Source organism: Symphalangus syndactylus, chromosome 5 (assembly GCF_028878055.3).
Source record: "Symphalangus syndactylus isolate Jambi chromosome 5, NHGRI_mSymSyn1-v2.1_pri, whole genome shotgun sequence".
Classification (NCBI taxonomy): Eukaryota; Metazoa; Chordata; class Mammalia; order Primates; family Hylobatidae; genus Symphalangus; species Symphalangus syndactylus.
The window spans coordinates 122115711-122128049 of record NC_072427.2 but is presented as its reverse complement, the minus strand read 5'-3'; the positions used below and the strand labels follow the sequence as shown (position 1 = coordinate 122128049).

General features: G+C 36.9%; 1 protein-coding gene across 16 annotated transcripts in view; it reads right to left on the bottom strand.

Annotated features, from left to right (window-relative positions):
- Positions 1 to 12339, bottom strand: part of TRPM7 (transient receptor potential cation channel subfamily M member 7) — a 136658-nt gene that overhangs the window by 45294 nt on the left and 79025 nt on the right. For all 16 annotated transcript variants that reach the window (XM_063639440.1, XM_063639441.1, XM_063639444.1 and 13 more), the window contains 8 exons: positions 11524 to 11664; positions 11108 to 11242; positions 9955 to 10235; positions 8501 to 8729; positions 7211 to 7366; positions 6990 to 7133; positions 4649 to 4777; positions 2319 to 2597 (listed from right to left, as the gene is read on the bottom strand). In XM_063639440.1, the coding sequence (XP_063495510.1) occupies positions 2319 to 2597; positions 4649 to 4777; positions 6990 to 7133; positions 7211 to 7366; positions 8501 to 8729; positions 9955 to 10235; positions 11108 to 11242; positions 11524 to 11664 (1494 nt within the window). The remainder of the gene's footprint in view (positions 1 to 2318; positions 2598 to 4648; positions 4778 to 6989; positions 7134 to 7210; positions 7367 to 8500; positions 8730 to 9954; positions 10236 to 11107; positions 11243 to 11523; positions 11665 to 12339) is intronic.

Here is a 12339-nt window from a genome sequence, read left to right as displayed (position 1 = left end):
GACACATTCTCTTGGAGGGGAACAGTGCAGCATAAAACTGCAAATATAATAATTTATATTTAGAAAACCTAAAACTCTTGTTTTCAAGATGCAAAGATAATCTTGTGAGCTTAGCAGGGTTACTCAAGAAATATTTAATTTAGGCCGGGCGCGGTGGCTCACGCCTGTAATCCCAGCACTTTGAGAGGCTAAGGCAGACGGATCACAAGGTCAGGAGATCGAGACCATCCTGGCTAACACAGTGAAACCCGTCTCTACTAAAATACAAAAAAAAATTAGCCGGGCGTAGGTGGTGCACACCTGTAGTCCCAGCTACTCGGGAGGCTGAGGCAGGAGAATGGCGTGAAACTGGGAGGCGGAGCTTGCAGTGAGCCGAGATTGCACCACTGCACTCCAGCCTGGGTAACACAGCAAGACTCCATCTCAAAAAAAAAAAAAAGAAATATTTAATTTAGGCCAGGCACGGTGGCTCACGCCTGTAATCCCAGCACTTTGGGAGGCTTGAGGCGGGCGGATCACGAGGTCAGGAGATCAAGACCATCCTGGCTAACATGGTGAAACCCCGTCTCTACTAAAAACACACAAAAAATTAGCCGGGCGAGGTGGCGGGCACCTGTAGTCCCAGCTACTCAGGAGGCTGAGGCAGGAGAATGGCGTGAACCCTGGGGGGCGGAGCCTGCAGTGAGCCGAGATCATGCCACCGCACTGCAGCCTGGGCGACAGCGAGACGCCATCTCAAAAAAAAAAAAGAAATATTTAATTTAGAAGACTGATTTTTTTTTTAATTATTAAAGTTCTAGGGTACATGTGCACAATGTGCAGGTTTGTTACATATGCATACATGTGCCATGTTGGTGTGCCGCACTTGTCATTTACATTAGGTATATCTCCTAATGCTATCCCTCCCCCTGCCCTCCACCCCATGACAGGCCCCAGTGTGTGATGTTCCCCATTCCCTACCCTGTGTCCAAGTGTTCTCATTGTTCAATTCCCACCTATGAGTGAGAACATACGGTGTTTGGTTTTCTGTCCTTGCAATAGTTTGCTCAGAATGATGGTTTCCAGCTTCATCCATGTCCCTACAAAGGACATGAACTCATCCTTTTCTGTGGCTGCATAGTTTTACATGGTGTATATGTGCCACATTTTCTTAATCCAGTCTATCATTGATGGACATGTGGGTTGGTTCCAAGAGAAGACTGATTTTCTAAGATTAAGGGAGTATAAGAAACTCTAAGAATAGCTTTTTGTATTTATTAAAATGAGACAAATATTTTAAAATAATTGAGAAACAGCATATATTTTTAAAGCATATTTTGATAAAACTACTGTATATATTTATTTACGAGAAGTTTGAAACAAACACATGCGTTCATACATGTCTTGAGAGATGGAAGGATGTACGTTAAACTGTTAATAATGAATGTCTCTGAATAGTGATTTGTCTGCATTTGCTGAAATTTCCTAGGATGAACAGGAATTTCAGAATAAGGAATAGCAATAGCTATATTACAAATTTTGCCTTTTTCACCACTGAAAACTAAAAGGAATTATGGCAAGGAGTAGACCCAATATATTTTAGATTCAGTGTATAAAAAAATTACACATTCAATTTGACATCTAGATTTTAAAAAATAAAACCTGCCACTCAGGTAAGACTAAGGAAAAGAGCAAAATACTGGGCATACTGTATTAGGAAAAGACTAGGTATTCTGGATTTAACTTTTAAAAAATAGCCTGGATCAAGCAGGGTGTGGTGGCTCACGCCTGTAATCCCGCACTTTGGGAGGCTGAGGCGGGCAGATCATCTGAGGTCAGGAGTTTGAGACCAGCCTGACCAACATGGTGAAACCCTGTCTCTACTAAAAATACAAAATTAGCTGGGCATGGTGGCGCATGCCTGTAATCCCAGCTCCTTGGGTGGCTGAGGCAGGAGAATCACTTGAACCTGAGAGGCAGAGGTTGCAGTGAGCCAAGATAGTGCCACTGCACTCCAGCCTGGGCGACAGAGCGAAACTCCGATTCAAAAAAAAAAAAAAAAAAAAAAAAAGCCTGGATCAGTGAAGACAGGAAAAAGGAGTTACCTACAGACATAAACCATAGATGGTATAGCTAACATTATCTTGCAAAGCACAAGATGGGTGTAGGGGATTGGGATTGAGCATGAGAAACTCTTAAGGAATGGCAGATTTGAAGTATGAGGCAAACAAACACAAAATAAAAGACATTCACTGGCTCAAAACTATGTTAATAACATTTTTGTGATTTTTAAAAAAATCAACGAACCCATGAGTATTAGGAAACATCTCTCAACTTACCATTTTTCCAATCATCATTACATAAGGTCCTGCCTGTTGATTTACAGCTAGAAAATCTAGCAAACGCACATACCAAAATATTATGTTAAGACAGTAAATTAATCTTCCAGCCACAAAAACATGATTATCATATGCATTTGCAAAGTTCCATTTTGCTCCAAATCTCAGTCCAAATCCAATGAAGAAAGAAACTATGGCAATTGTATCACTGATGTTGAAGTAATCACTAAACCATACTTTTATCTTCTGGTTTACTTTCCCAGCTTCAGACATAAAGATCTAAAGGTTTAATAACAACAAAAAAAAGTGTAATCAATTTATTCCTATTAAAACACATACAGCATTCAACTATAACATTACAGTAGAATTTCACATAGCTTTTATTTATTAACTTATTTATTTTGAGACAGAGTCTCGCTCTATTGCCCAGGGTGGAGTGCAGTGGCACAATCTCGGCTCACTGCAACCTCCGTCTCCCAGGTTCAAGAGATTCATCCAAATAAGAAGCTGAAAATTCGGATTACAATCCAGTTCTCTAGACCTGGATTGTAAAATACTTTTGAAAAATTGTTTTATTTCAAATTAAAGCAGCACTTGGATATCCTGGTAGTAGCTGCCAAACCTGCCTTCTTTGTAGAAAGTAAATAACTCAATGGTTTAAGTAGCTGTATTTACCTAACTTATTTAAAACATATGCCTCTTCTCCTGAATATATGAATTTTAAGAATTATCTTTTGGGAGGAATGGTAACATTCACAACTTCAAAATTCATGGTGTATCATAAATACTGCAAAGTATCCGTTTCACTCTTCTCCCTTGGCCAATTAATTACTCTTCCCACTAGAGGCAACCACTACTATTACTGTCTCATGAACACTTGCAGAGCTATTTTATGAATATACATATTTTAAAATGCTTTGCAATTTGCTTTTATCATTTAACAAATCAATTTCTTCAAACATGCTGATAAAACGACAGATTTAATAAACATATGGACCATAACACTCAGAGGAATTTAAAATGCAAAATAAGCTATTTAATAAGAAATTCCTTCTGGTTCGAGTTGGTGTTTGGAAAAGAAAAAAAAAGAAATGCTTCTGATATCTAAGTGAGAGAGAAGTACAACGTCTTCTAATTATTTTTGCAGTTTCTTGTATTCTCTAAATGTAAGGTAGAGACATGAAATAATTCAGAGGTACTTATGCAAATATGTTATAAAACAATATTCATGGCCAGGTGCAGTGGCTCACGCCTATAATCCTAGCACTTTGGGAGGCCAAGGTGTGTGGATCACGAGGTCAGGAGTTCGAGACCAGCCTGACCAACATGGCGAAACCACATCTCTACTAAAAATACAAAAATTAGCCAGGTTTGGTGGCACGCACCTGTTATCCCAGCTACCAGGGAAGCTGAGGCAGGAGAATCGCTTGAACCCGGGAGGCAGAGGTTGCAGTGAGCTGAGATCGTGCCACTGCACTCCAGCCTGGATCACAGAGGGAGACTCCATCTCAAAAAAAAAAAAAAAAAAAAAAAAACCAATATTCACGTAGCTACTACTTCAAAAACAAAGTATAAATATTAAGAAAAAGATTTTCTTCAAAATCAGGATATTAAAAAAGACCTATTTAATTTATTTTTATTTTGAGATAGAGTATCACTCTTTCGCCCACGCTGGAGTGCAGTGGTGCAATCTCAGTTCACTGCAACCTCTGCCTCCTGGGTTCAAGTGATTCTCCTGCCTCAGTCTTCTGAGTAGCTGAGATTACAGGTGGCCGCCACCATGCCCAGCTAATTTTTGTATTTTTAGTAGAGATGGGGTTTCACCCTGTTGGCCAGACTGGTCTCGAACTCCTGACCTCGAGTGATCTGCCCGCCTCAGCCTCGTAAGGTGCTGAGATTACAGGCGTGAGCCACAGCGCCTGGCCTAAAGACCTATTTATAACTTACCTAACTAATTGGCTAAATCAGGTAGGTAAATTAAAAGTCATTTAGCCAAGTATATTTAATACTTTTTGAAGAGTCACAGAAAGCAAAAATGTGAATGTTCAGGAAATAAAACAAACAAAATACAGGTTACATTTTTATAGGCTACATTTCTGACACAAATCATTTTATTTGTAATGGCAACAAAGTATACAGCATACTCTCTAATCTCTATTCTTTTGCCATTATTTTGGGAACAGCAAAATTACACAGGTTCTACACTTCTACAATGTCATCACACAGACACACCCACACACACCCACGTATACACCCAAAACAAAACAAAACAAAACAGAAAATCTTCCATGTATACAGTAAATTATTGGTAGAAAAAACTAAAGACCTACCTCACGGACTTTCTCAATGGCATAAGTAAAAATATAAGCAATAACAATCCATTCTTGAACTGAAGGTAATTGTTCCATTTGTACAAGAACCACAAATGTATAAAGCATCAGAAATCCTAAATATGCCAACTAATGAAAAAGTAAAGGTTACATAAATAACATTGGTTACAAAATAAATCTTTTAATTATGAACATTTTCAAGCACACACAAAAATAGACATTAAATGAACCTTTGTGAATTATCCCCTAGTTTCCTTTAGTAAAACAATTTTAGAAATATCTCTTCTTCAGCACAGACATTGCATTTACTGGAATATAAATGGTCCCCAGAGTATAAACGTGTTGTTCTACCTTTAGAACGTCCCACAGAAGGAATTTTATAATCATGTTTACGTTCTTAGCATATGCCACACAATTCTGCTTAACTCATACCTACAGTATCATAATATATTAAAATTACTGCAGAATTTCACCACCATAATCATCAAGGAACACATGTTTCCTGCCTCCTTCCTCCCCCAGCCAAACAGTATTCCTAAGAAAGACAACTGGGGCAGGCCGCAGTGACTCACGCCTATAATCCCAGAACTTTGGGAAGCCAGTGCAGGCGGATCACCTGAGGTCAGGGGTTTGAAACTAGCCTGGCCAACAGGGTGAAACTCCATCTCTACCGAAAAAAAAAAAAAAATTAGCCAGACGTGGTGGTGGTGGTGCATGCCTGCAATCTCAGCCACTCAGGAGGTTGAGGCACAAGAATTGCTCGAACCTGGGAGGTGCAGGTTGCAGTGAGCTGAGATGATGCCATTGTACCCTAGCCTGGGCAACAGAACAAGACTCTGTCAAAAAAAAAAAAAAAAAAAAAGAAGAAAGAAAAGAAAAGAAAAAAAAAAAAAGACAAGACAAGACAGACAGACAACTGGTATTTTCTTAGCTCCCAGTCACTAAAGTTGAACCCCAAAAAGTGGAAAAAATGTGAAGAGGCTTTGCCCCAGGTAAGGAAACAGCCCACCTTTGATACTCTTTACAAAACAGGTTACAGAGAGGTGCTAAAGTTTATGTATAAATACATGTGAGTATTTATTTCATTTCAGAGGAAAACCCACACTTATTGATCCTTGAAAAATTATGGGTAAGAATCCTCTCATCTCTATCTTGTCTCCACCAGTCCTAGAGTAAGTCACATCCTTTATTTGATTATCTATGGCAGGCTAGGAAGTAAACTGCAGTAAAGAAGAAAAGAGAAATTCCTGTAGTCACCCACGTTGGCTATTTTAACGTAGCCATTCACATGAATGCAAATGTAAGAAAACTGCCCTATTTTCATTAGTGGAGACAGAATTTGGAGATTAGATCAGATAATTAATATTTGCAATTTCAGCCTCTGAATAGGAAGGAACAAGAACATTTTCATATGGAGATATAAGGAAATGTTCGTCTCAGGTTAATGGTCACATATGTGGGTGAAAAAGCCATCACCAAAGAAACAAATTCTTACTGATGAAAATGAAAAAATCTCCACAACAACAAAGTTAAAAACATCTTAATTAAGGGTTTTCCTATGAAGGGGAATTAAGAACTCATCTACTCAGTCCCTGGTTGAAAGTAGGGGCTAATCTCATTTGCTGTATCACCTGTTCCTTCAGGTTGGCCCACTGCTAGGGAAAGTAGCACCAGCAAGACAGCCAACTAATATTTCCTAGTGCTCATTCTCCACACAAAACAACCAAAACAACACATAAACACCTACATTTCAACCAAAATAACAGGTGAGTCCATCCTTGTATGGACATATGCTCTTTAACCTGCTAGTAAAATCAATTTTTCCATAAAGCAAGAGAAAAGCCAATTATATGGAAGGTAATCAAGCACACACTTTAATACAATTAAAGAAATAAGCCACAGATAAATAAAATCATACAAACAATCTGGATTACTTTTTATCATCATCAATTGACACTGCAAACAGATTTCTAGACGTTTATGTATTATCTGCAAAATCCTAAAGCAAAAAAATTGTAAGTGTGTATCAGAATCTCTTTTGGTCCATCTTTTGTCATTATTTTTACTAGTTGATTAGTATTTGCTACCAACTTACAAAGGCCTATGGTATCATATATTTGTTAAGTACATTTTTGGTTCCAATTAGAACTAAAATTTATTAGTGTTTATCACTCTAGATGATGACAATTTAAATGAAACTAAGGCAAATGTATCACTCTTTTAAATGTGAAATGCCTTCTCAGTGATCTAAGTTATATCAACATTAGTATGGATTCTGAACCAATGGTCCCCCAAAGCCTAACTCTTAAAAACATTATGCTCGTGTAATTTAAAAACATACCGTGTTAAACCAGAATTTTACAATTGGTGCATGATAAAAGGCATAAAACTTTCGTGTGATTGGAAGCTTTTTTGATTTTATTTGTATCTCCATCTCATTCTTTCCTTCATTACTATCCAAAATCCGTACTTCTTTAAACACTTCCTAAAATTAAAAAAAAATTCTTTTGTACAATTATTCAGAACAAACTTATATTTACTTTAAAATGTTTTCCTGCTTACCATGGGGATCTCTTCTGTTATGTTCTGAAAGTTGTTTTCGCTGTCATCCATTGTCATCTGATGAGCATCTTGAGATTGTGGGATATGGGACATTTCAGCCTTAGTTTTATATTCTAACAGTAATATGGCAGGTGGAACTAAAATGCTTAGTATGACCTAAATTTTTAGAAACATAATTTTGCACTTTAAAATTATTGACCTTCAAGAATATAATAAAAACAAAACAAAGAATATAATAAAAACAATAAAAGATATTAAATATCTTGTGATTAGCCATTTTGCCCCTAGTAGTGGAGGGAAAAAAACAAAAAATTGATTTTTTACTTATATATTGTATTTAAAGAGGCCCAAGTTTAATTGTTTTAAAGAGTAACAAAACATTTGATTATTATGATAATAAGGTTATAGGATAGATTTAATAATTATTATAGACTTGTCCTTAAATAAAATCAGATTACAATTTGTTCAGAAAATATATTTTGTTTAAACAAAATTTAAGCCTTATAAAGGTGCTATGTCCTTAATTTTATCCTAAATCTCTTTGCAAGTGTTCCATGTCACAACGTGATTACTCAGCTTGTGCCTCTATAAACAAAAAGGTTTACTTCTAAAATTTTACTTATTACTTGCAAAATCCCAAAGCATGAAGAAATTGTAATTGTGTAACAGGGTTTCTGTTGGTTATTCAGTGGCCTACGGTTTAACTATTTGCCTGATTTCTGACTCCTACATTTCTGCACCTTATTTTAAAAGATATAAGAGAACAAAAAGCAAAGTTCAAAGCAGTATCTATCACCATGACAAAACCAAAAGTACATGCCATTTTACCCAAATTTTTAATCATAAAAACAGGCCACATGGATATACTTATCTATAATGGGTATATCAATATACTCATCCAATATACTTTAAGTAACTTAAAAGTAACAGATTATTAAATTAGTAGATAGGTCTTGAATTTCAGAATTTGGGAATAATCCTTTCATAAAGTAGTAACTTTTTTCAAGGCTGCTCAGGGCCATAATCTCCGATATTTCCCATTTGTTCCCCTTCTAGCTCAAAGAGAGGCCATAATCATTACAGACACCTAAAAAGGATTCAAAAGTAAAGAAGAGGAAAAAAGAAGCCCATTATACCACTTGGGATGAAACGCCAATCATCCTTCTTGATCCCTCTTTACCCCCCACCATTACACTCACACATCAAGGCATTTTACTACACATTTAGACTAATTCTTCTGTTCTTTTTATCTAATCACATGCTTTATATCAAATTATTTCTAAAGTATACCTTGTACCAGGAATTTTTTCTCATATTCAGCCTTCCCATCCACATATCAGATAACAACATTTGTGTACACGTGTGGGCTACAAAAGGTCTAAGTCTTGAAGAAACTGCTAACTTAAGGCAGGTTGAATTACTCCAGTTCTTCAGTTCATAAGTGAGCAATTTCATAGCCATGGTTTCATCTTGTCTGAAGGACTGCTCTAATAATTCAACGGCCAACTGGCCAAAATCACTATAAAAAGATAAAAGCCAAAATATACTCAGATTAACAAACTGCAATTTTAAACCACTATTCTTATATACATTAATACTTTCTACTTTTTAATATGCTCACACACACTTATAGAATTATGAGGCATTAAAACCATAATTCTGTTTTCAGACATCTACATCTATGTGGAAATCACAAAATATTAAAATACGTCGCATTATGTACAAGATTGAAAAGGTGAATCCAGAGCACTTTCTCCTGGTCCTAGAAATCAAACTATAATCTCAAAGGGAATCAAAACTCACAACGCTACAATGCTCTGTTCAAAAAAGTTTATGTAGTATTTCAAACACAGAAAACAGTTGGTACCTGGTAGAGAGGAAGAACAATGTGACTAGGGACTAACCTAATTATGAAAAACATCTGAATCTTGAAGTCCCACTAAGTAACCATAGGATCCCTGTTAAGAGTTATTTTCAGTAACAATTGTCACTGCCCTCTAAAGACCCCACTTGGGGAGCCGGAGGTCTTAGTATATATTAGAAAACTTCTACAAACTACTTTTCCAGTTTAATATTCCAACACCGCCCCTCTAAGTAAATTGTAAACTTTTATGAACTATGTCGTTATTCTATGTATGTAGTTCTAGCTTCTGAAGTGCCCTCCCAGTTGAATTCAGTTTATTTTCTTGTAACACAGTTCCAACCTCACTTCTGCCCTTTCCTTACCAATTCAAATGGAACTTTCTAATCCAATTGCTATTATTTGCAAAAATTAAAATGAATTCTGGCATTTCTTCTTTGTTTCGACACAGGGTCTACTGCTGTCACCCAGGCTGGAGTGCAATGGCATGATCACAGCTCACCGCAGCCTCAACCTCCCAGGCTCAAGTGATCCTCCCACCTCAGCCTCCTGAGTAGCTGGGACCACAGACAAGTGCCACCACATCCAGCTAATTTTTAAATTTCATGCAGAGACGGGGTCTGCCTATGTTGCCCAGGCTGCATTTCTTCTTTCTTGCTGAGATATTTAATTCTTGAGTTGCAAATATAATAACCTCTTTTTCACAGAGGCAGAAAGTTTCTTTTAATTAAAAAAAAAATACTTATATAATTTTCTGTCAATTGTACCAATAAGATTATACATATAAATACATCACCATTAAGTATGTGGCACTGTAACAGCCACTCAAACAATACCTACTTTGAATTTTTAAAATGTTTTCAAATAATAAAATATCACTTACTTGGAATACTGTTTCAGTTCTTCTGAAGTATCATCTACCAGGTCACTCTGCTTTGCTTCATATGCCATTGAACGATAGATCTTACAGGCAACTAATGCTTTAGCCATTGATTCTTCACCATGTTGCCATAAAAAACGGGCCATGACCTGCCTCTTCATAAGGCAAGCCCAAATTAAAAGTTCATTAAGTGGATAAGGAAAGCGCTTGGTTTCTGGATCATCAATGTCTACAATTTCATCTTTGGTTCTTTTCTTCTTTCCTTCTTCCATAACTGTATCAATCTTCCAGGGAAAATAAAGTTATAAAGCTCATTATAATAAGGCCATATGAAATTTATGTCAGTGAAAATTTTAGTAAAATATCTTTACATTATTCAGCTCCATAAAACTGCACATAATAGCATAAATTTTATAAACCTGATTTTTATTATAGCTCATAATTCATTTTATGAAAATGCTATTTCAACAAAAATGTCTTTGCAATAAACATTTTCCAAAATTTAAGGGCCTAAATATTTCAACTAATATTCTAATAGAACATAATTTTAATAAAGGGTTAGGTAACATTTTTGTCATACATGTTCTTAATCAAGTAAAACTGGAATGAAAGAAGTCAGGTAAACATTTATTAAAATATTTTAATTTGGTTATTATCATACCAAAATATGAAAATGTACGCTGGGCGCAGTGGCTCACGCCTGTAATTCCAGCACTTTGGGAGGCTGAGGCGGATGGATCACGAGGTCAAGAGATCAAGACCATCCTGGCCAACATGGTGAAACCCCGTCTCTACTAAAAATACAAAAAATTAGCCAGTGTGGTGGCAGGTGCCTGTAGTCTCAGCTACTCGGGAGGCTGAGGCAGGAGAATCACTCGAACCCGGGAGGCGGAGGGTGCAGTGAGCCAAAATTGCACCACTGCACTCCAGCCTGGTGACAGAGCAAGACTCCCATCTCAAAAAAAAAAAAAAAAGTAACAAAATCATTAACTTATAATTAATATCTCTGTGTATGAGAAAATGACAATTCTAAGACGTATCCAAAAATGAAAGGTAATTCTTACTAAATCAATTAGGTTTTTTTGTTTAATAATACTAACTAATTTAGAAAGAAGAAAAGAAAAACCCAGAAAGCATAATATTTAAATAAATTTACCTTTGGTCGGTAGGGCTGTGCTGTCTTAATGAAATGGTTATGCCTCATTTTTTCCTTTTTATCTGCCCTATTGCCAAAAGATTCATGACTCTTTCGCAACTGAGGAGTGCTGCTGGAGGTATTTCGGCCAGACCTCTGAAAATGAGATCTTATTAGCTTTTATAGATTTAAACATGCTGACACGTTATAAAAATTCAAGAATCAATTTATATATGTGTGCAAATGTGTTTGTGTGTACACACAAAATATGACTGATTTAGGATTTTGATGACATAATATTTCTAATTACTCTTAGTTGAAAATCTTCAACTTTATGACGGTGTTACTTTCTCCATTCTAATGTTAATTCTTAACAATTAAAGTGCATGTGTTAATGTTAAAGCATATATACACATTTCCCCCCAAATTTTACATACCCGATTATTTCCACCAAGACTATTATATATTAATCGAAAACGTTTCCTAGTATAGGTGCATCTGTAGGTTCCTCCCATGAGATATTCAATAACAAGTCCTACATCAATTAGAGTGATCTTATATCCTGGAGGAAGATTTCCCTAGAAACAAAACATTTGTTTTAAATAGATCAGATACTATTTCTCAATATTGCCATGCCCTGCCTAGGAACAGGCCTACTCTCCAAAATGACAAATGTTTACTTCTTATAAGAAGCAAGGGCCAGGTGCAGTGGCTCACGCCTGTAATCCCAACATTTTGGGAGGCCAAGGCGGGTGGATCACCTGAGGTCGAGTTCAAGATCAGCCTGACCAACATGATGAAACCCCGTCTCTACTAAAAATACAAAAAAATTAGCCAGGCAAGCTAGCACATGCCTGTAGTCCCAGCTACTCAGGAGGCTGAGGCAGGAGAATCGCTTGAACCCAGGAGGCGGAAGTTGCAGTGAGCCAAGATCATGCCACTGCACTCCAGCCTGGGAGACAGAGCGAGACTTGGTCTCAAAAAAAAAAAAAAAAAAAAAAAGCAGCAGCAAGGGTTGCCAGCAGCTAAGCTATCTTTACAGAAGGAAATGCTTGTTTCTCTATTTCCTCTGGAAAAATATGGGATTCTGAAGTTCTGAGGTCTCGAAGGTGTACCCTGAGACAGGAGTATGGCCTAAAGCAGGAAGATAACAATTTCATCTATCTATTGCCCCAATACTTCACACATAAGAGACAAAGCAGGCTGGGCGCTGTAGCTCAGGCCTGTAATCCCAGCACTTTGGGAGGCCAAGG